This window comes from Mirounga leonina, unplaced genomic scaffold (genome assembly GCF_011800145.1).
Source record: "Mirounga leonina isolate KUSES-001 unplaced genomic scaffold, KU_Mleo_1.0 Mir_168, whole genome shotgun sequence".
Lineage (NCBI taxonomy): Eukaryota > Metazoa > Chordata > Mammalia > Carnivora > Phocidae > Mirounga > Mirounga leonina.
The window spans coordinates 70209870-70233826 of NW_023270426.1; the positions used below are offsets into that span (position 1 = coordinate 70209870).

Here is a 23957-nt window from a genome sequence, read left to right on the forward strand (position 1 = left end):
TGGAGCCACTCCTGCTTTGTTTTCAACAATGTGTGCAAGGTATATCTCTTTTTTCATTCTTAAACTTTCAACCTGCCTATATCATATATTTGATGAAGGACCCTGAATACAAATGACTGATAATGTATGAGGCTTAACAGGACAGTCCGAGACCTTAGAAATATTCTCTGGCTCCAAGTGTGGTGCTGGAGCAGGAGAGAGCTAAAGGGAGTGTTCAAGTGTGTAGAACAGAGCTATCCCATCTATGGACATGTTGTGCACTGCAGCATGTTGCTGTAGGTGGTAGCTCTGGGAAGGGACACTAGAAACCTCTGTGGACAGATGCATATAAACCAAAGGACTTCCTCCCACTCCCAGTCATCACCACCTACACATAGCAATGGCATGGAACTCTTGGAACTTTGACCCTACAAAGGAGTGGGGAAAAAACTTTAAGGAAAACTGAAGCCTTGAAAGTGAAGTAAAAAGATGTGCTGATTCAGGGCCTGTCTGTCCTCAGATGCATGTTCTGTGCCCTTCCCTTATTTGCCTCTGTGTTGCAGAAGGGCTAACCCCAAAGGGTGTTTCCCAAGTTCTCAGGATGGCTGTGATCTAGGTTTGGCTGAATGTCAGGCACTGGCAGGAGATGAGAGGGCACGAGGAGAGGAAAATCAATGTACATTTTCCCCCCTTCCCTTGCCACAAATGACTTCTTTGACAGTAGCTGTTTTTCTTCCGTGGCCGCAGCTTCCAGGTTGGCCATAGTGCCAGGCCCCTGGGCTCCAGTACCTCTGTCTCCTCCCTTTACTTCTCCAGCTAGGGGCCATGCTTGTTAATTTCTGGATTACCTCACCAACCCCTGCTTAGCTTCTGAGTCCTTCCATTCTCTGTGTTATTGTTTCCTTGCCCTGAGTTGTCTGTTTGTAAAGACTTGAAGTCGTCTCTATTTTCCTGGTTAGCCCCTGATGGAAACAAATGGGTTTAGAGCACGGGCTGCAATGTGGTATTTCTTATACACTTGGCTTTGTAGTTTATATCCACTATGTTATTATCATCAAATCTAACTATCTTGTTCTCTCAAGCTGGCTGTTTGCTAAGTGGCACTGTTACATTCATATAGAAGCCTTCTCGGGCAACCATCATTTTCAAATGATTTTTCTGGGAAGGGTGGCTTGAGGCAAAGATGGAATTCACACAAGGGATCTTTGAGATGGAGTGTTGGACTCCTCAGAATCAGGCCTTTCAGATCACAAGGTCTTTTCTACATTTGTCCCTATTGTTTATAAGCATGGCTTTTTTTTTTTTTTTATAGATTGACTAGATCTTCATAGAACACAAAAAAGATCTGGGAGGAGCTTCTGCATTCCCCACCTCCCCTAAGCCACAACAGATCCAAATTAAGGCAGTACCCAGTCGGGGTACTGAGGGGCCACACATAAAGTTATTATCAGTCATTAACTGCCTCATGAACTGGCTTAATAGGTAGGCGTTCTATGTGATACTCAAAAACTGACTGAAATTTTGATGCAGTGAGGAGTTAAAGGTAGGATGGAAGCACCACCCAGAGAGTAAGGCAATTTGGAGACAAAGCCCTTTCAAGATGGCTAGCCTGGAGCCTTATAAAGCTAAGGGCAAACCAGCACTTTATTGCTTTTGGCCAAAGAACATTGCCAAACTTTCAGAGCAAAGGGCAAGTACAAGTCATTCTTCTGGAAGGTTATAAGATTTCAGACAGGACAGAATAAAAGGAAGTTTCCTAATATAAAATATACAATATTTTGGAAGTGGTTTTATGAGAATGATTATCAGAACAAAGCACCACTGTGTCAACAATCTGAAATAACTTCCAATTCACTGTTGTGTCAAACAAATTATAATCTGAAATAATTGATGCAAAAAAAAGTCCATTCATTTACTTATTCAATACATAGTATATTGTGCCCGGTTCTATATTTGAGAAGTTACATACATATCTATGTTGGAAATTAAGTAATTTATGTTTTCTAAAATCGTTCTTTAGAGAATATTCTTCGAAGTGTCCTCCTCCTCCCTCTTCTCCCTCTATCCTCCCAAACTTACTTCAGGGCATATAGAGGTGATATAAAATGTCTTCTAGGGGAGAAGCCGGCAGGCATCACTCTGTTGAAATACGGGTGTTGAGATTTACTTGCCTTTATATTATCAGAGGCATATGTAGATTTTGAAATATGTTTGAATCAATATTTATTTAAATTTGTGTTAATTTACACCAAATTTATGCCTTTTATGTTCAGATAAAGTATTTTGTTAAAAAAAAAAAGAAGAAGAAACAACAGTAACAACAAACTCTCTTGGATTGAGACTGCAACATAAATTAGCAACATTTATAAACCATTTTGTGGTTTCACTCTTTGGGTTCAGACTCAGCTCAGGCACTAAGTAGGTGTGTGACCTCGAGGAAGTTAAATTTTCCAAATCTTTAAAATGTGGATAATTGGTCACATCCTTACAGAAGTGAGAGGTGTAAATTTGGAAATGCATGTGAAAAGGCTTGGCACATGGTGAGAGCTAAGCAAATGTCATATTCTTATCGCCGAGTTTATTAACTTGTTTGGCAGAGGAGATGCACAGGAATTGAGAATAGAAAAGTCTGATCAAGGAAAGAATTTCTTACAAGAATGGAAAAGATCAAGTCTGAGGATTCAAAACTGCGAATCCAATCAGAACCTAAATCTGAATGCACCTCACCCCTCAATTTTCAAGACTGACCCTATAATTTGTAATTTCATGGGCTTCCGGTCTTCTCTACTTGGGTCAGTGCAGAGTCCTTTAAGTAGAGACTCACAAGCGATAAACATCACACCACAGCCCCCAACCCCGAGGAAACCTGAGCGTAGCCGGGCCTGCGAGTCGGAGCTCCCGAGGCAGAGTGCCGGCTGGGACTGGGAGGAGGCGTTACGACTCCTCCTCTCCTCCCCAGCCGCAACTCCCCCGCCCCCGCCAACTACTTCAGCCTCTTAAAGCCCTTCTCTCGCCCGCGCGCCCTTGCTCGGGGTGTCGGGCTGGCCGCAGCAGGCGGGCCCAGCGCCGACGGGCGGCGCCTCCGCAGCTAGAGGGAGGAGGGCGGGAAGGCGGGCGGGGGAGGAGGAGGAGGAGGCGGGGCCTACGCCGGGCGGCAGCTAGCGCCGAGCGCGGTGGGAGAGGAGAGGGCACCCGGCTGGCTCGCCTGGCGGCCTCTGCCCGGACCTCGGCGCCGCAGCCCTGCGCCTCTCCCGCCCTTGTCTCCGGCTCCGCGGCCCAGTTACAGCGGAGGTGGCGGAGCCGTGGGCCACCGGTAGGTTGCACGGGGACGGCGGTTCCGCCTGCAACCTTTTGTGCTGCAGAAAAAGGTGGTGGTGATGGGCGGGTGGCTTGGGGGGTGCCCCAGTCACCGAGCCCCGGTGCCAGCCCCAGTCGCGGCACCGCCCCTTCCTCCCTGCCTCGTGTCGGGGCCGGGCGCGCGGTGTCCGCGCGGTGCTGGGGAGCCCTGGGCGGGCGGGCCTCCGGGATGGGCGGCGGGTCGGCCCCGGGGGCCCCGGGCCTCGGCGGGCTGGTCCTCGGGCGCCCGGGCAGGAGGCTGGGGTCTGGTGAACTGGGTGGGGCCCTTGCGGGGTGCGGGGAGCCCGCGGCTGCTTGGCACAGGGGTGGGGCCGGAGACGCCGTGAGTGTGCAGCGCGTGTGAGTGTGCGGGGGCGTGCGCCCCCGTGTGCGCGCGGCGTGCGCTCGCCGGGGAGGTGCGGGGACTCGGCGAGCCGGAGCGCCTCTCCGCGGTGCGGCCGTGCGGAAGTCAGGGCGCGTTGGCGCGCACGCTAGTTCCTCCGCCGGCGTGCCCGCACCGCGGGGCAGCCGGCCTCGGGGCCCCATTGAGAAGTAGCTCCTTACCGGGCTGGCGGCGGCCCTGGCCGCGCGCCCCGGCCGCGCGCTGGGTGCGACTGCCCCGGCCAGATAGCGCCTGGGGGCGAACCCTGACGGCCTTATCTCGTCGGCCCTCCTCGCCCGAGCTGCAGTCCGGGGGCTGAGGCCGCCCTCGAGCCCGCAGCCCGCGCCCGCTGCGCTTCTGCTGGTGCGGCGAGGGCGGACGGACCGGCGGTGCCCGGGGGCGCGCGCGTAGATTGGGGTCGGGTGCTGGCCAGAAGCGAAAGCGGCAGATTTGTCGTTGGGCATCTCCGCCCTCTCCCCACCTGTCGCGGGTGGACTTTGGGGCGGGTGGTAAGCAGAGGAAAGGGGTTTCCAGGCGGGCGGCAGCCAGACGTTGAGCAGGCGGCCCCATTGTGAAGCTGCCAAACTCTCTCTAGTGGTGGAATCTGCAAATCTGCCAGCGAGGCGATGGGAACATGAAGGGAATGATGGCCCCGTCCTTTTCCCCTTGCAAATGTTCCACATCCTTAGGGTCTTCCTGCTTCTCCGCCCACATCAGTTTGTACCCGGGTGGGTTAGTGGTCTGTGTCGAGCCAAGATGCTGAGGGGGTATGCGTATGGTTGTAGTGAACAGGTAAAACCGGGGCTGGGAACTTTCTAATCACTTGAGCAAGAATGGAGGCAGTAGCATTTTACTGCATGCTCACTACTCCTAGCCGAGAGAGCAATTCTTGCACAACATTTCTGACGTTAGGAGCACTCTTTATTTTACATTGTTTTTCTCAGATGAGCCACCCTACAATTTAGAGGTGTTAGTTGTTAGAGGAAGTTACACACTAAGGGAGATAGAAGTGATCTCTTCCGAAAGTTTATTTTTTCAGTGATTTCAAAATACAGTATTGGTTATTACTGCAGAAGCGTTTGGTACTTTATTAATTCAAGACCAAGATTTATGCTTACACAATTATGTTTAATGAATGTTTCACAGATTTCAGTGTTTCTGTGATGTAGCTATGTATGCATTATAAACTCAATAAAATGACCAGGATGAGATATTAGGATTGATGTGCCCGTAGACCTTTTGATTTGATAGGAACGGTGTATACAATATGCTTCTGTCAACATTTTAGTAAATTGCAAGTGAGACTGTTTAATAGTGACTATTCTAGGACATAAGATATATGCGGTATTTATTGACCTTGCATAATAGCGAATTTGTTTACTTTGTATAATTTTGTATCCTTTGGAGAGCTCTTGTACACCCTTAAAAGTATTTAGTGTGATAGGAGTAACAAAACTTTACATACAGAGTTGAAATTTCCTTTGCTGTTGCTGATTTATTTATATCCTCTGGGGGAAAAAAAAATCAGCTCTTTTCCTTCAGGGAGAACTCTCGATTCATCACCAGCCTATCAAAATAAGTTCCTGGATTTAAGCTTTCATGTGGAAGGTTAGCTAATTCCACCGTATGCACCTGTCCCATTTCGGTTATGCTTTCCTAAGAGGCAAATTTCTTGTAAAGACTGCTTGTAGATCTGCAGTTCCAGTTAGTCAGTCATATTTGTAGTGAAAGCAATTTTTTTTTCTAAAAGTAGAAGAGTGACTTTACATAATAGTGAGACAACGTTGGTAATCTAGCTTTAATTTCTACTAACAGAAATAGAGGGAAAATGCATGCTGCACTTTCAGGGGGTTGCTATTAAAAGAACTGATACTAGGAAGAGAAACACATTTTTTTGTCTTACTGAACTGATTATGGGTTGTCTTACCCCCTTGGTGAGGTTTGTGAGATCAAGGATGGTTTCAGAAATGTCACACACAAACTCTTCTTAAAAATTATTGATGGTTTAGTTTTTATGAGTTACAAATGGAAAAGTGAGATTGGAGTAATCCCTACGAGGGGCACGTAGGGTAGGTACAGCTAAGCATTTTGTTCTTATTGTGTGTGTTGTACTAGCAGTTAAACCATTTTATTTCTGCTCCGTGTTCTATTACTTGAGAGATGTTTTGGTCCTTATCTTTTTTGTTTTTAGAGTAATCTTTGAGACTAGTGGTTGCAAAATATTTTCATTAATCTGAATGCAGCTTTTAAAAATCTGCTTTTTAAAATTATTGATCTCTCCCCAAATAGCTACTCTGAGAAATACTGCCTGTTTCTTTTTTTTTTTTCTTTGTGTTTTGGGATCTAGAATTAGAACCCATAACTTCCACCATTTTTCTTTGCCTAAAATGTATCTTGTTTTCCATAGTATACTCTTTAATGATTAGTGGGCTTTATTTACCAAAATTCACAAGGGCTATTTGCTGGCCTTCATATTTATAACCATATGATTTGGAAGTGATAGATTTTAATTTTTTTCTTTAAAAAAACAAAACAAAACTCTTTTAAAGTAGGCTTCACGGTGGAGCCCAACACAGGGCTTGAACCCACAACCCTGAGATCAGTACCTCAGCCGAAATTAAGAGACAGACCCTTAATTGACTGAGCCATCCAGGCGCCCCTGATTTTTTTTATTTTTAATTTTTTTTCTTCCAAATTTTTATTTAAATTCTAGTTAGTTAACATATAGTGTAATATTGGTTTCAGGAGTAGAATTTAGTAATTAATCACTTACATATAACACCCAGTGCTCATCATAACCAGTGTCTTCCTCAATACCCATCACCCATCTAGCCCATCCCCCACCCCTCCCTCTGTCAACCCTAGTTTGTTCTCTGTCTGTTAATTTTTTTTCTTATTGCTATTTTGTTAGTAGATCTGTGCTGAAGTCTGATACATACGGCTTTTTTATACATAGGGATTTTGTGTGGGCCTGAACATTTCGTGTGGAGCTTTCTGTATTTGGGGGAAAAAAACACTCCCTTCTCTGGGTTCCCAGTACCATTCAGGTTTACTGTTCTATGCATTAGATTTCCATGCCTGTCTGTCTTTCCTTCTCGCCTGGTCTCCGGCTTCACTTTTTGTATTTGCCCCAGTGCCTGTACAATGCTGGGATATAATAAGACTCAAGAAATATTGTTGAAGGACAGAAGGAGTAAATGAATAATTGAGTGGCTGAGTGGATACAACCAAAGAAATACTCCTCGGATCTGTATGGGAAGCCACCGTGCAAGCAGAAGGGTCTTTTTTCCTTCCTCCCCTCCCCACCCCCAGTCTTTTAATTCATTGCCTTTTCATTGTTAAATATTACTTTTGAGTAGGATAACAATGTAATTTCCAAACCGGGACACTTTGGAGAGATAAAGGGGGTGCTATAAATAATTATGCCGCATTACTGGCTGTGAACTGAGACATGTGGCCACCCTACTTTTGCAGGACATTCTTCTTTATTTACCTGTTTTGATATCTATCACCATGCCTGAGATATTTGACACGCTTCCTGGTTAATGTTTGCAAACTTTCCTATTTGCAGTAGCTTCATTTGCAGTCAAACATTGGGTGTCTTTTGCTTAGTCACTCATGGCTTCCCTATCCCGAGGCCTGCGGGAAGACCTTGGCCATGCTGACTTTTTCCTATTTTCATTGCTTCCAGGATAATGTCACGGGGTTTTCTGTTCATTTCAGCTGTTTGTAGCTGGAAGCATTATGTATTCTAGCCTCTGCTCTTTTTACCTCAGTCTGTTTTTCTACACGGCATTTAGTCCATCTTGTAAGCATTTCACATGAGTTCTTTTCCTTCTTGCTGACCGTCTTTGAGAGGAGATCCGTTGATACCTTGCCAAGCCTTCATGGCAAAAACATTGGCCAGAATCAGCTGCAAGTGTTAAAGATTTATAGATTTTTAAAATATTCTAAAAATGCTATTTCTGAACATTTTTTTAAAAAGATTTTACTTATTTATTTGACAGAGAGAGACACAGCGAGAGAGGGAACACAAGCAGGGGGAGTGGGAGAGGGAGAAGCAGGCTTCCCGCTGAGCAGGGAGCCCGAGATGCAGGGCTTGATCCAAGGACCGTGGGATCATGACCTGAGCCAAAGGCAGACGCTTAATGACTGAGCCACCCAGGTGCCCCTAAAAATGCTATTTCAATCTAAAACTTTATTCTAGATTTGAAAGCAGCGGAACCTTAAAGTGATTGTCTACTCTTGCCCTGGAGCCGAAGTGGAAATTTAGGAAATGCTCGGTACTTTCATAGTAAACAAAATATATTAACTCATCATCCCTATTCTCCCAGTGTCTGTGGGCTTTGGAGTCAGACTTGTAGGGGTTCAGATTCTTGTTCTGACTCTCAAATAGTTATTACTTGATCGAATACTTTAAAATGGGGGTAATATTTTCCCCATGGAGTAGCTATAAAATGTTTGTAGCTTTTGGCATAGAGAAGGTGTTCAAAAATACTGGTTTCTTTTTATTAAAAATCCAGTTCTTTGGGAACTTTCATATTAAAATCTTAATTGTTTCTAGCAGGACATGGGGTAAAGCCCATACTGTAATTTTTCTTCTTCTTCTTCTTCTCTCTCTTTTTTTTTTTTTTTTTAAGCAAGATTCCTTTATAGGCAATCTCTTCAAGAAGATATATTCTTATACTACTCTCTGGTCTCGTTCTTTTAATTCTTCCTTTTTTTCAACATCTTTATCCTCTTCCTCTTAGCCTCTGTGCACAGATAGCAGGTGGTGACACACACGACAGTAAGCAGAGTCAGAAATGACTAAAAACTGAGACAGGGAATGGAGCTGCTGCACCTTGGTTTTGCCTGGGTGGCTCCCTTGGACTCTATGTTTGTGTTCTATTTTTGGCTTGGCACTGCTGAAATAGGGATAATCAGTTACTACACTTTGTTTACTATGAAATTACCGACCATTTTCTAGACTTCCACATCAGCTCCTGGGCAAGAACTGGATAATTACTTTAAGGCTCTCTGTTTTCAAATCCAGAATGAAGTTTGGGGTTGATTTTTCTTTTGCTCTTGAAAAAAATGTTGGAAAACCTATTTTTTCAATGCATTCAAAAGTTTGAAAAGAAGCTCCTATCACCAAATACGTAATACACATTACATGATAGCTTGAATGAGATTTTACAGTGTTTTCTAAAACTAATTTTTATTTAGAATTAAAACACATCCAGATTTTTCTAACGTTCCTGCTCCTGGGTTTTCTGTCTAAATTTCTAAAAGTCTAAATGAAATGTATCTCACTCCATGATAGAGGTAGCCCTGAAAAATGAAGTGGAAATCTCTCTCTCTATTTGGCATCCAACCATATAACCAGCTAGTTATTGGTTGACAACGTTTCTGTCCTCCCTTATAATTTATGATTTTCAAGTGTCTTTTATGCTTCTAGGAGAAAGGGTCCATGATGTAGACTGGCTTCGTACATGACTCTGGTATGTGCTTTAACATCCTCGCATTTTCAAGTTGGAAATAACACTAGAACTAGCTAAAACCACCTCCTTCTAATCATTTCACAAGTGAGGCAATAAAGCTTTAAAATAAAGTGCCTCCCCACACATTTGAAATAGAATTCCATTTACAGAAATTAATTTACATTTTTCAGGAACATGGTTATTGTGTAAAAAGCTGTCCATCCGGGCTTATGACTGAACAGAGGCCACATGTATATAAAGCAAAGCCAGTGGGCTTCGGAGTCAGACAAACCGGGGTTCAAGTTCCCGCCTGACTCTCAAATAGCATTGCTTGATGGAATACTTTCCAAGGGAGGTGATACCTCCTCGTGGAGTAGTGGTTAAGATGAAGTGATAGAAATGGCGCGTAGCTTTGGCGTACAGAAGGTGCTCAAAAATATGAGTTTCTTCTTAAATTTCCCTTCCCCACTAAAAATCCATTTACTTGAATAAGAAATCAACTTAAACTTTATAACAATAGTATTGGGGACATTTTGAGGGGTGGTTATAGTAAATAAAAAACGTATTGTCGGGCAAGAGCTTTTGCTGCGTTACAGTTCACTCTATGTAAAAACCAGAGGCTTCCCTGGTGGAGGAGAACCGAGTCTTCCTTCTGTAGTGTCTCGGTTCCCCGGTCTGGACCCAGTGTGTGGCCGAAGCAGCGAAGGGGAGCATCGCGTGTCTGTTTCCTAAATCTGTGGAAGTTCCAAAGGCCGATACCCATGGGAGCTTCTCAGGATGACAGACCGGTCGTGGTGCAGTCACTCCTTCTGGGTTCTGAAGTTCAAGAGGCAGATCCCTTTAACTCAGTAACTATCCATTTCCTTTGGATGGAACTCTTCAGCAGTGGTAAGGAAAGTAGTAAAGTGACAGAGTCCTTGCCTTCTCCCTTGCTGTTCGCACTGGCCGTGAGGGCGTGTTTTCTCTGTAGCTGCTCTTGGGCGCCCTGTGCACCTGTGTTGGTGAGAGGAATCCACTCAGCTCACTTGAGGCTCCCTGGCCCCCGGTTAAGCACAGCCACAGAAACCCAACCACCAAAGAAATCTTTACAGGTGGACGGGACTTTGAGAGTTTCCTTGACTTCAAGAAATTAACCTAATTAACAAGGAAGGTAGGAGATAAAGATAGATTCTCACACATTACCTCCCCAGGTAAGGGGAAGACCTAGAGGAGATGCTTGAAACCTTAAGCAATGTGATAACTCTAAAGAAGTGTTGTTCTCTTAAAAAAAAACAAAACAAAACAAAAAAAAACGTTTTCCAAGGCCTTTCCAGTCATATGCCGCAGAGCAGTCTTATGAAGGATTTTTATTGTTGCTATTTTATGGCTAAGATGAGTAGACACCAAAAATTAATTGCACAATAATAACATCACACATCTCTAAAGGGCTTTACAATGCGCAGAACACGTTCCCCTGCCTCATCTCATTTGATCCACATAACAACTGTATGAGGGAGGAGGAATGATATGGTCCTCATTTTAAATATTGCTCTTCATGCATAGTCAGGAGTCAGAGTTCTTAGCAAGGCCATAGCTAGGACCTGTTCTTTTGATCCTGGCCTCATCATTATTTTTTTCATAGAATATTGTGAATCTCTTGAGTACATGAAGAAGACTAGGTTGGTGGAACCAACATTTAAACCCCCAAATTTGTGTGTCTCTTTATTTAGTCCAGTTAGCTGCTCTTAATCTCGAGGTAGAATTTCAGCAGCAGAATACAGAGGAACAAACATGACAAAATGTTTGAAGTTTAATTTAGCTGAACAAAGTCAAATTGCTTTAATTAAATGACTTAATATTATATCCTCTATAACTTGTACCTGATGTTAGTACCTCCTGCTAGTTTCATCCTGTGTTGCAGTTAGAATTGTTAAAATTGCTTTATAAGTTGTGTTACTTGTTAAATTAAAGGTTTATTTTTATATTCCATGTTTAGTATCTGGCGTAGAGCAGAAAAAATATTATGCCTGTGTTCCCTTGGGACTCATTGGACATTGTACAGTGACATCTTCTGGGATTTAGTCTGGTGAGTTATATTTTGCTTTTTCTCTGTGTTAACCCGTTGTATGAACATAATATCATCATGTGTTTTAAGGACTACATAAACAGATGAATGTGGAATGTCGAAATATTATTGCAAACATGTATACTACAGTAATGAAATTTTTAATGATGGGAACTGAAATTATTGTTGCAGATTGCTAACATTATTATCTTGAAGTGTTTGCCTTACTGATTTGAGTGGGGTTTTTCCTTATTCCTGTGAGATAAAGGACGTTTTAAGGAATAATATTTCAGGATAGAGTAGTTAGGAGGTAGTTGCTCTAATTTCAGGGAAATTTTAGTAAAACATTAATCCCTAGAGATTGGCAAAATAATTTGCACAAAGTTCTAGTTGTATGTTATCATCCATAAAGAATGGCCAACAGGTGACTGAAAGGAGCATCAGTTTCACTTGGTTATATAGCAGTTCACTTTTATTACCCCGTGAATTTAAACTTGTTAAAATGATGCAGTGCTGTTGTCTTTTCCTTGTCTTTTTTCAGTGTGTCATCTGTTGTATCTATGCTAACACAGTTATTCATGTGACTCCATGTGTTTGAAGGTGAAAAAAATTTCATAATTATCTTGTAGCTTTTTAGCATTTGAAAAAGTACATTAGTGTGACTTCTTGCTTTGGTATCTCATTCTACTTGAGCAGTGTCTTTGTAAGTCCTTGCTTTGAATTTGGGTGGTCAGAATCCTTGGGGGGAAAATCCTTGGGAAAAAAAATTCTGGAAAAACTTCTGGTTTCATAATAAGTGATCTCCAAATTAGCAGTCAGCAGCAGAATAATTCAAATGAATGATGGGGAAAACCAGGTACTTCTGTTTCATTAGGTAGATACAGCGTACCAGATTTATGACAATGCATTTTAAAACATTGAGAAAATGGAAACATTACTAAGTTTTCAGTTTTGAGGAAAAAAGCAAGACGTTTGAAAGCTCTAAGTACAAAATACTTGTAGAGGATATTGAGTAAGAAATAATACGGCTGAGTCAGTAACTCATCTAATTTAAATAAAGCACAAAACTAGGAGCAGTGAGTGGAAGTTACAGGAATGTGTGTGCGCGTCTGTGTGTATCTTTCTCTTCAGATGCATATGTGTATATGTGGGTGTGTATACATAATTATGTATGTAATACAGGGACAGTCTAGCACAGCTACAAAGGTGAAATGAACCAACTAGAGAGGTAGTGAGTTACCTGTCATTGGAGGTGTTCAAACATAGACTGAACAACCATTAGGATTCCTTCATGATTCTGAGATTAGACAATTTGAAGAATTTTAAAATTAGGAGGATGGTCAAAAACTTGGAAGTATGTGACAGGCTTCTTTTATTTTAATTTAATTTAATTTTTTTATTTTTAAAGTCAGACTTCAAATTGAAGTATAATTTGTATATAGTAAAAATCACCCTTTTGTACAGTTTGATGAGTTTTGACAAATGTATTCAGCTGTGGAATGCCCATTACAGTCAACATATAGACCATTTTAGTCACCCCCCAAGATTCCCTGTGCCCCTTTGTAGTTTTGTCCCCTCCTCCCAACCCTGACCTTTTGCAGTCCTTGATTGATTACTGTCCCATTAGTTTTCCAGAATGTCCTATAAATAGAATCACACATATGTAGCATTTTCTATCTGCTGCTTTTTTCTTGTAATCCTAGTTTGCTCCTTTCTGTTGCTGGATGGTATTCCATTGTATGGATGGAGCCCGGTTTCTTTCTCCATTTCCCTGTTGATGGACATTTACGGATTGTTTCCAGGTTTTGGTGATTATGAATAAAACTGTTTCAAACATTCATGTTCAGGTCTTTGTGTGAACATACATTTTCATTTTTCCTAGGTAAATACCTTCCAGTAGGGTAGGTGGGTTGTTTAATAAACATTTATTTAACCGTGTAAGTAATTGCCCAACTGTTTTCTAAAGGGCTTTACCTGGCACGCTTCAAAGAAGCTAAAGTAACTGTAGCCAAGTGTGTGCAGAGGAAGGGGCCTGATTCTCATTCAGCACAGATTTATTTTTATTTTATATCCAGTTTTAACAAATCTGATTAGCACATACTTTTTAAGCCCACAGTGGATCAGAAACAGTAAGTTAAAAGGTGTTAGGGATACGTTGTTAGCAGTCTGAAGCAGCCAAAAATGTATCCACTGATGGGACAGTAATCACTGATCTAAAACAAAACGAAACAGAAAAAAAAGCAGGGACTCAGAGGAGTACAATTCTTTTAACTGATAAGTTCTGACAAGTTCCCAGACATGTCTGCAGAGTAGAATCTCCTGGAGATCTTTTGAAAATTTCAGAGCCCAGGCTGTGCCCCAGATGACTTAAACCACAGACCTGGGGGGGCGCCTGGGTGGCTCAGTTGGTTAAGCGACTGCCTTCGGCTCAGGTCATGATCCTGGGGTCCCGGGATCGAGTCCCACATCGGGCTCCCTGCTCAGCAGGGAGCCTGCTTCTCCCTCTGACCCTCCTTCCTCTCATGCTCTCTGTCTTTCATTCTCTCTCTCTCAAATAAATAAATAAAATCTTAAAAACAAAAAAAAACACAGACCTGGGTAGAGCACAGGCCTCCATAGGTTTTGAAGCTCCTTGGATGCTGCTCGCCGGTATACAAGTTGAGGAGCCGTGTGCCCCAAGCACAGCATGATGAGGTTGCGGGCGTCCGGAAACCCGGCACTGCCTGCCCCGCCCTGGGCAAGCCCCTGCCTTCATGGCTTCAGTGCCCTCTTCTTCATAATCAGAAGCTCTGCAGAGGTGAAATCCAAGATGATGCTGGCATTGAAACTAGATGGTTCTAGATATTACTAGACTGACAGTAGTCAAGCTTGGGAGACTCCATTTGCCAAGAGCCGGCTTTATTCCAAATGGATCATTTCTTGAAAAGGATTTTGTTCACATGGTGACATTTTTGTTCTGTATATTTAGACAGTTATATATGTTTTCTCTTAAATGGAATTGCTGTGTGTTACTAAAAACGGTACAAGCATATGGAACAATTTTTTTGATTACTGATGGTGACTTTTTTTTTTTCGATAAGCCTGATTAAAAAAAATATTCCCAGAATGCAGTCCTTCTTAAAAAGAATTCTTTGTAAGGCAGTTGTGAAACTTCTCAGCTATTTTCAGAGCTGGTCTGAGGAGCTGAGGCACCTCAGTCATATCTTTTAAATGCCCCTTGTGCCAAATGCTTGGGAGGTTTGACCTCTTGGGGAGTGTTCAGAACTGAGCAGATTTTACCCAGGTGACGGTCTTTTGAGTGCGCTCATCTCGGTGTACCAGGGTCCCCTACACGTGTGTTGTAGTTTGGACCTGTTGGCCTTAGTTCCAGCCAGAATTCATAATTGCATGCCATACCCCATGTTTTTAAAATATACGCTCTGTACATTTTTCTAGCAGATATTGAGGTGTTCCCTTGTCTGTAGTCTTCTTGAGTTTTGAATACTCCCATATTTCAAAGAAGTATGGTGGCCCCTATGAACACTGTCAGGTCTTTCATGTTTTGTAAGTTTATGTCAGTACCTTTGTTACAGATTAGATTGTGAAGGAATTTGATAGTGAAGACCCTTAGGTGCCATTACAAAGAATTATATATGTTCCTGGAACTTGTTTAGGAAACTCGGTTTTAAAAGTATTAGTCAACTACAAGTTGACTTTTCTATTCTCTTCTGTATTTTTTGTTCTAGACTCTTCTATCAACAGAAATGTTGCTGCTTCTGTTCTTATAATAACAATACTTCTTCTGTTTTCTGTTTCCGGTTTTTATTTTTGCTTTAAACTACATATGAAAAACATTAGTGGAACCAATAAGGATGTCGTTGCTTTGTGATTTCTAGTGTTTAGCAGTGCAGAAGTTAGCATCGTGCCTAGTTTCCCGGTTCATGTTTATTCTTATTGATGCGGTGGGAGTGGGTGCCTGTTGCACATACCTGCGGTATTTGTAAGAGTTCTTTGTAATCTTTTATCTTGGCATTTATGAGGCACGGTTTATTTCAGGATAGGAAACAAAATGCTTTGTCACGAATGGTTTGTTAAGAATAATAAACCTCTAGGGCACCTGGGTGGCCCAGTCGTTAAGCGTCTGCCTTCGGCTCGGGTCATGATCCCAGGGTCCTGGGATCGAGCCCCGCATTGGGCTCCCTGCTGGGCGGGAAGCCTGCTTCTCCCTCTCCCACTCCCCCTGCTTGTGTTCCCGCTCTCCCTCTCTTTCTGTCAAATAAATAAATAAAATCTTAAAAAAAAAAAAAAGAATAATAAACCTATAAGCAGATTTTTCATGGTAAAATATAAAGAATATTCTGCCAGGCACAGGCCATCTCCAGTTGTAGTCATGGTAGCCATGTTTCCTGGTCAGTGCTTTTATTTATTTATTATTTATTTATTTTTTTAGAGAGCGAGTGAGTGGGGTTGGGGGGCTGTTGAGGGCAGAGGGGGAGAGAATCTTAAAGCAGATGCCATGCCCAGCATGGAGCCCGACACGGGGCTCGATCCCACAACCCTGAGATCATGACCTTAGCCAAAATCAAGAGTCACTTAACTGACTGAGCCACCCATGCGTCCCTGGAGCTAGAGCTTTTAGTAAGAAATTTTGGCGTGTGAGATACTGTACCTCCATCTCTAGTGTCACTGTTTTCTTTTTTGCTAGAATTGCAGAATTAGAAAGTAGCTTGACTTCTTCAGATATGTTCCTATACTACTTCTGCTCATTGAAGAGGTCGCCTGGGGAAGTTGATCCTGTCACTGCTCCCAGAGTTTTGCTCCAGTATTAAATCCAGTCAGGAAATTCTCAGGAATTTAATAGCAGAAGAAGTTTGCTTTTGGTCACATTGAAGAGTGGAGGACATACTGCTCAGTCAGCATTCCACCTAGCTAAAAACAAAATATTGGCCAGTCTGTGTTCTCTTTTCTGAAAGGCGGCCACCACCTAGCTTTCTCGGCGGTGCACACTATCAGGTGCTCTTTAGAAGGGCAATATATAAGTAAAGAGTTTTAAAAAAATCTAAGCAGTTTGTAAGAGTCAGGTTGTTGCACCCTTGACGTTCCTACACGAATATCGAGATCTGAAGATGTTCTCATACATTTGACACTGAAGAAACCAATTGAAACCGTCTCACAGAGCTGTTAGTTTGGAGCAGAAGGACTGATGTTTTTGTAGCTAAAACATGCAAGCAGTTTTCCAGAATTTACAGTTGTTTATCAGAAGTGCAGTAGGTTGTAGCTACATATGTAGTATTTAAGACAAGCGTTTTTATGGGCGCCTGGGTGGCTCAGTTGTTAGGTGTCTGCCTTCTGTTCAGGTCATGATCCTGGGGTCCTGGGATCGAGCCCCGCATCAGGCTCCCTGCTCTGCGGGGAGCCTGCTTCTCCCTCTCCCACTCCCCCTGCTTGTGTTCCCTCTCTCGCTGTGTCTCTCTCTGTCAAATAAATAAATACAATCTTTAAAAAAAAAAAAAAAAGACAAGCGTTTTTATGTTCCAGTACCGTGAGACTGTAATTCAGAAATTGGACGTAGAGTGTTGACCTTAATTCCTAGGCCATATACTTGCTGGAGTGTATTGGAAGTGCTTGTTTGCTTAACTTGCTGGTTCAGTGGTGTCTTCGAACAGGGGGTGTGTTGTTTACCGCCGCAAAATATGGTAGGTTTCTTAACAGCAGGCCGCTCGGTTGGAATTTCCAGAGCTCTTAGACCACATTGGTTTCTTTTGTTTGACAATCAAGGTGAAATCATCGTCTGTCAGGTAGATGCCTGAAGATCCTGTTAGGTAGTTTTGGCCAACCCACATGCTGGTTTTTATGGTGTTATGGCTGCTGGAAACTGAAGCCATGGTGGTTACTCATCTCTTAGTATTGTCCTCGTAGCTGTTTCATGTCCCATCCAGTTGTGACGTTTATAGATCACTTCACTCACTGTCTTCGGTTTTCTCATTTTCTAGGTGCTTATTTTCTAGATAATAGATACTTTCTGCCTTTTTCTTTTTTTTTTTTTTTTAAAGATTTTATTTATTTATTTGAGAGAGAGAGAATGAGAGACAGAGAGCATGAGAGGAAGGAGGGTCAGAGGGAGAAGCAGACTCCCTGCCGAGCAGGGAGCCCGATGCGGGACTCGATCCAGGGACTCCAGGATCATGACCTGAGCCGAAGGCAGTCGCTCAACCAACTGAGCCACCCAGGCGCCCACTTTCTGCCTTTTTCTCTCAAACCTTTGCATCCTGACATCCTTCATCCTCCGCCTCTAGAGATTCTGAGAATTCCTGATGGTCTGCCTTGATGCAGCAGAAGGGGCTTAGGATAGGAGCAAACTGCTGAGGGTCCTGTTGACCACAGAAACCTGTGCCTGCTCTTCTTTATTGTGATTTTGTACGCTCTTCCCTCGCTTAGCAATTTTTATCCCTCGGAGGCACAGAAGATGACTTTCAGCCTAGCCTTTGTTTGAATTATTACCCAAATCCGAATGGGTGGAGTGTGCATGCATGGATTTGGGCAAGTTGATAATGCACCAAATGAGAACACAGGAAGGTGGCTGGTGGTGGTCTGTGGACTGTCATGGATTCCCAGATTGGGAAGAGACCTAGACCAGCGTGTCACCCAATGTGGACTGAGTGCTTGAGTGTCATCACCTGGGTCATTCTTGTGTGGGGTACCCATCTGTGTGTGTGCTCTGTTTCCTCCACAGCCCTGGTTATTTGAGCCTCACTGATCCCCCTCTCCTTGTCTTTCAGAATGGACTATCAGACACACACTTGCTGCCGTAGCTGCCTGTCAGGTTAGGTAGGTTGGAGGCCTTGGATCCTTCCTCTTGTGCTCCTTCTGGGGATCTAGAATTAGTGAGAAAGGAAGTATTAGATTAGTGTGTCATTTGGGTTAGAGGAAACATTTGTTTATCAGCATAAGATTTGACGAAGCTTGAGCCCTCTAAAGTTTATTAGATAAGAAATCTTCAGGTTTCCGTATGCTTATCAGAGTAGCTGAGAGTCCCCCACTATTCCTGTCCTCTTAACAGAGAAATAAATCACACAATCAAATATAAATTTATTTTTACATTGATAATATAGAATAAAGTCAGTTACCTTAAATCTGGAAGGTTTGAGGGGCTACAGTATTTTGATTAAATTAAATTTGGACCTACATAGACTGAGATTTAGAGCAAGAAATAAGTAAAGCTCTGTGGATCCCTTTGGCATTTGCTCTATCTCAGGACTCAATGTTAGTTTTCAGTTGTGCTCTAGATGTGAACTGTAGTGAGGACAAGGTGGTATCTGGGGACTTCTTCATAATCTTGGTTTATTTCCTAATGAAGGAAAGTATAGCATGCAAGTGAGGGAAATAAGGTTCTTTTTTTTTTTTTTCAAGCTTTAGAATTGCTTGGATTTTAAATGAATACCCAAACTTTGGGAAATGCTTCAACCAGGAAAAGGTTATTTGTTTTATAAGAGGATTTATAAGAATCATTTAATATAAGTCTTTTCTAATAAATTTTTCATCTTAAAATTAGTTACTATTTGACATCATTTTGGTTAGCTACCTGAGGTACTTAAAATTGTGTTTTCTACTCCTCACTAATGATCAAGTAGAAATCGTTTCTCTGAAATGACACTGTCGCTCACTTTCCCTTAGTATTTTTTTATTTTCCAAAATTTGACTTATCTGCAGCTTCCTAGAAACTTGGCCATTTTTTGTGGTACTTCTTGTCAGTGGGGTTTTCCAAACTATGTAATGTCATCATCGTGATGAATGATATCAGCATTCATTGAGAATTGTTTTGCCATTTATTAAACTATTCAGAAGTGCAGTGTCTTAGGTATTGCAAAATAAAATAACTTGGAAATCAATGGCATATTTTCTGATTAAATAGTCAAAGTGCATCTAATATTTTATACGTGTTCAATATTAAAAATGACCTGATTTATTGGATTTAGAGTTTATTTTTAAACTACGAAATGGTTTGCTGTAAATAATTCACTGGGGACATGGGAGGAAGAACACTTGCAACATTTGGGGAACTTTCCCTTAAGACTGACTCCTCCGTACCTTAAAAACATTTTTTTAGGTCTGTATTGGAACCTTTGCAGAAATCGACCCATTTTCATCTTTCATTATATGCCCCTTAAATGCAATTGAAAAAAAAAATGTAGGTGTGAAGAGCCGAGCGCTTATTTTAAATTAAATGATGGAAAATGTAAAGATGTAAATTTTCAAGCTGGGTGTCTCTGGTGGATGCTTGTGGCACCGTGTAGGATATTTTTATTTGCCTCATGTTGAGATCTGTATTTGATTTGCGTACTATCACATCAAGGAATAAAGTTCGTGTGATGGAACAGAGTGCCTCATTTAGAGAAGTACTGTTTTCTGTTTCCCTCTCCATCTGAACCTTTTAGTCATTCTCCAGACTTTAGTTTAACCTGCCTTCGAGTTCATGAAGGTAGAGAAGTCGTAGTCATTTTAATGCCTGCTCTGGAATGCTCTGTAGACACAGATAAACGTCTGGCCAGTGGACAGTGGCTGTTTCTCAGGCCGGTGTTATTTCATGCTCCCTGAGCCGTCTCAACTGCTGCAGCTTGGCCCACGGTTCTGTGCACAATGCCGTTACAATCTGAGTCTGTTTACTTTCAGGAGTGTGCCGCCTGGTGCCTAAAATGGAAGTCGATGTTAACGGAGAGTCCAGAAGTACCCTGGCCACGCTGCCCTTGCCTGTGGCCGAGGCGAGCTCCCCGGGCAAGGCAGAAGCAGAGAAGCCCCGCTGCTCCAGCACGCCGTGCTCGCCCATGCGCCGGACTGTGTCGGGCTACCAGATTCTCCACATGGACTCTAACTATTTGGTTGGCTTCACAACTGGTGAGGAACTCCTGAAGTTAGCCCAGAAGTGCACGGGAGGTGAAGAGAGTAAGGGAGAAGCTGTGCCTTCCTTGCGCTCCAAGCAGCTGGACGCAGGACTTGCGCGTTCCTCCCGTTTGTATAAAACCAGAAGTCGGTACTACCAGCCATACGAGATCCCGGCTGTCAATGGCAGGAGGCGAAGGCGGATGCCCAGCTCAGGAGACAAGTGCACTAAATCTTTACCCTATGAACCTTACAAGGCCCTCCATGGGCCTCTGCCTCTTTGTCTTCTTAAAGGTAAGAGGGCTCACTCCAAATCTCTGGACTACCTCAATCTAGATAAAATGAACATCAAGGAGCCAGCTGACACAGAAGTGCTCCAGTACCAGCTTCAACACCTCACCCTCAGAGGGGACCGTGTGTTTGCCAGGAATAATACATGAGTGACGTGCAGAGAGTGTAAACCAGTTTAGGTCAGCCTCCGCTTGGCTGGAAAAACCCACTGTCGTTCTCTGTACAGGACTCTTCACGTTATAGATGGTTATATCAGCTAAGTGTTCCTGGAACATAAAAATTGTTTGGATCAAATTTGAATACAGGAATGAAATCACAGGTACTTGGGGGGAAATCATTCTAGAGCACGCAACTGCAAAGAAAACAATGTTGGCCATTAGTTTGTATAGCTTTTTAGCTAGGAAGAAAAGGCTTTGGTACAGTAATGCCATCTTTATGATTCTGACACTCAAATTGGGAATGTTATCTGCTTGGTTGTTGCTGACTTGGTATGATTCATTAGAAATTTATATCTTTAAGTACTCAAGTACTTCTTTAATCTCTGTATTTTACTATAAAATGTATGTAAAATGATTTGTTTTATGAAATTTGGAACTTGAACAATGCTGAATTGGACCACTTTTTATTTTTAAATATTGAGTTTAAATATTTTATAACTGGTTTTGCACTGAAAAAATTAACATTTCAGATTGACAAGAGAATAATCTTTCTTCACTTGCCTCAATAATACTATTGAGCAATGGATTTTTTTATTTCCGCATGGAAAGTTATTGATCTCTATGGCTGTAAAATATTTCTTTATAGCATTATTAAAGTGTGTCTTAATACAATTAAATTTGGGATACAAAGTATTTATTTTACAATGGGTGGGGGGAAGCTTTTCCAGAAAGTTTCCAATATGACGTTTTCATAAGTTAAAAAAAGTTTCCTTAGTGCTTACTTTCTAAGTTAAAAATTCATCTGGAACTTTAAAATGGAAAGGATTCTTTTAATTGTGGATGATAGGCATAATACTGTTTGCATCTGAATGTTCTGTAAGTGAATGAAACTTTAATAGAAGGACTCATGATTTCTACTATTGAATGCTTAAACTAAGTATGAAGTGATACCATTCAGCATGGCCTCAGGTCATTCCAGTTTTAGTTCTGTGCAACTCAAGCGCTCGTTGAAATTCCAGTTTCTAGGATTAGTGTAGGAGCCTAAAGTGCTTCTGCGGTTTTAATGGGTTAATCCTGGATTACTTAACAATTTATGTCAATTGCACTGGTTTAATTTGTTGCTAAAGGAGTAACGCCCTGGCTTTAGTAACAAATACAGCTCAACTATTCTTGAATATATTTTGAGAAAAATGTATGTACCTTAACCTTTTGTAAAAGTTTCTGTTTCATTTTTTTCTTTTTTGACTCTTGAAGGTGCAATTTATTACTGAATTGGCATCTCTGGCAGCATAGAACTGCTGATTTTAAATTTTAGTTTGGGGGCTGTGAGTTTCTTAGGTGTTTGCAGTCTTGCTTATAAAATAAGAACACCTTTTATTAATGAGTGGGTCATTCCTGGTGCAGGTAGGACTTTCCTTTAGCCAGAATGAATGGCAAACTCTCTTTAGAGCAGAATTAAGTATTAAGAAAACCCTAGGAACTCTTAATCAACATTTATTATACTTTCACTGAGGCAAACCATGTGAAAGCACCTTGGGGAGGTTGACCCATATCTTACTGAGTTGATCAGATTTCTTGGGTGGGCTGGACATTTTCAGCTGTTGTATATTTTAAAGTAAATTGCACCTTTGTAACATATTGTATTGACGAATGATCACTAAGATTAACTCTATCTATACAGTCATTAGTTTGACAAGAAATAGAATCCTGTCAGATGCCAAAGAGTTGGGATTTTTACGTTTAATGATTAAACACCGTTATTTATTGATGATTTACCCTGTGGAACTGTATTATTTCTAACTATGAAATAAAAGGGTGATGTAAACACACATTGTTGTGTGGTGCTTTAAACAAGGTCCATCATCGACGGGGTAGTTACTGTTCAGGAATTCCGCCTAAGGATTAATTTTTAGGCCCCATTTTTGTAAAAAAAAAAAATTACTTTTGGTGCTCATTTGCATTTCAGGGTAAAGGATATATTCATGGCAATGATATGTATTCAGTCCATGAGGAAACACGGCTGTGTACCTGTGAGGTCTGTCCCCTGCCCATACACCTAAGTAATTTGTTGAGCTGAATAAAAATATGTAGCTCTTTTGTTTTGCTTTTACTTAAAGACAAGTGAGCCTCAGTGGCAAAAATGAAGGGGTTGGAAGTTTGAGATACGGCATGTGGGCAATGATCTGGTTAGTAGAGAGAAATAATTTTAAGTTCAGTTTCCTAGAAAGTTTTGAAACTCTGGGTCCGTAGTTGACGAAATGTGTTTGGAGAGCTCCTTCTTTCAACCTTGCTTTCTCTGCACTCCATGATCTTGTTGTGCTCCTATAGTGGGTAGGATCCCATCAAAAAAAAAGGTAAGCCCAGATCTCTTTTCGCTGGGGGGAAAAAAAAATCCCATTTTCTTCAGACTTTTGACATGGTTTCTACTTTTGAACTCCCCCCCCCATTTTTATTCAATTTAATATTTCATACTGAACAGGGCACACTTGCCCAGAAGACACTTGATGCTATGCTACAGGGCCTGCCTTTCAGTAAATGGCAGCACCACATCACTTTATATATTTTTTTCTTTTTTTGCAAAAATACCGTGCTTTAGAGGCTCCGTTGATGTATAAAGTGGCAATAGGATTTCATTCTGGGTGCCAGTCTGAGGTGAGCTGCGTTTGTCTCCGACTTCTCCTTGGCTGTGTTTGCACCTTTGGTCCCAGGGCTTCTGGAGTTAGCAGTCAGGGAGGAAAAGACCGGGGGGGATGGAGTGAAATGTAAACCGGTTCAGAACTCCGAGACCTTCCAGACTCTGGCTCAGCGAAGCTCCTGTTCCAGGCTCTATTGTTCCTTATGTCATATAATGCCCATGTGTGTGTGCCTTTTTCCTTCCCTGAGGTAATTATTTAAATGATTTCAATATTTGGGATTTGGGAAGCTTTTATAAGATTGTAAGTTAACTTAAAAAGGCAAACTGGCCTTTCACTAAACAAAGAATATTTCTTGAATTCTTGAGAAAAGCAACATATTTTTACTTATTTTCTCACTCTGTAACATACTTTTTTTTTTTTATCTTGGAAAGACTTTTTATTTCATTATAACCACTGAACACATTTTAAGGGAACTTTTTTTTTTTAAAGATTTTATTTATTTATTTGACAGAGAGAGACACAGCGAGAGAGGGAACACAAGCAGGGGGAATGGGAGAGGGAGAAGCAGGCTTCCTGCTGAGCAGGGAGCCTGATGTGGGACTCGATCCCAGGACCCCAGGATCATGACCTGAGCCGAAGGCAGACGCTTAACGACTGAGCCACCCAGGCGCCCTTAAGGGAACTTTTGTATGACCCTGGCCTAAGTGGTTTGTTCTCAGTGGGAGAAAGGAGGAGGAGAGCTATGGAGCAGTTCATAAGTGGCATAAATGCTTTGGGAAGGTTGGGGTGGAGAGAGCAAGGATACGCGTTACC

General features: G+C 42.1%; 1 protein-coding gene across 6 annotated transcripts; it reads left to right on the plus strand.

The window, feature by feature from the left end:
• The first annotated feature begins 3132 nt into the window (after positions 1 to 3132).
• MACIR (macrophage immunometabolism regulator) lies at positions 3133 to 22337 on the plus strand. Of its 6 annotated transcripts, none has more exons than XM_035015001.1 (5): positions 3133 to 3292; positions 9138 to 9180; positions 11135 to 11224; positions 17962 to 18010; positions 19853 to 22337. In XM_035015001.1, the coding sequence occupies exon 5, from the start codon at positions 19876 to 19878 to the stop codon at positions 20497 to 20499; it is 624 nt and encodes a 207-aa protein (XP_034870892.1). In that variant the 5' UTR covers positions 3133 to 3292; positions 9138 to 9180; positions 11135 to 11224; positions 17962 to 18010; positions 19853 to 19875; the 3' UTR covers positions 20500 to 22337. The 6 variants fall into 6 exon arrangements, with proteins under 6 accessions (XP_034870892.1, XP_034870894.1, XP_034870890.1 ...); XM_035015003.1 differs by lacking the exon at positions 17962 to 18010 and adding an exon at positions 9818 to 10047 and having other exon boundaries at positions 3135 to 3292; XM_035014999.1 differs by lacking the exon at positions 17962 to 18010 and having other exon boundaries at positions 3135 to 3292.
• Positions 22338 to 23957: the final 1620 nt, after the last annotated feature.

Coding starts and splice junctions, on each gene's coding strand:
- MACIR (XM_035015001.1), top strand. CDS start 19,876: ATGGAAGTCGATGTTAACGGAGAGTCCAGAAGTACCCTGGCCACGCTG.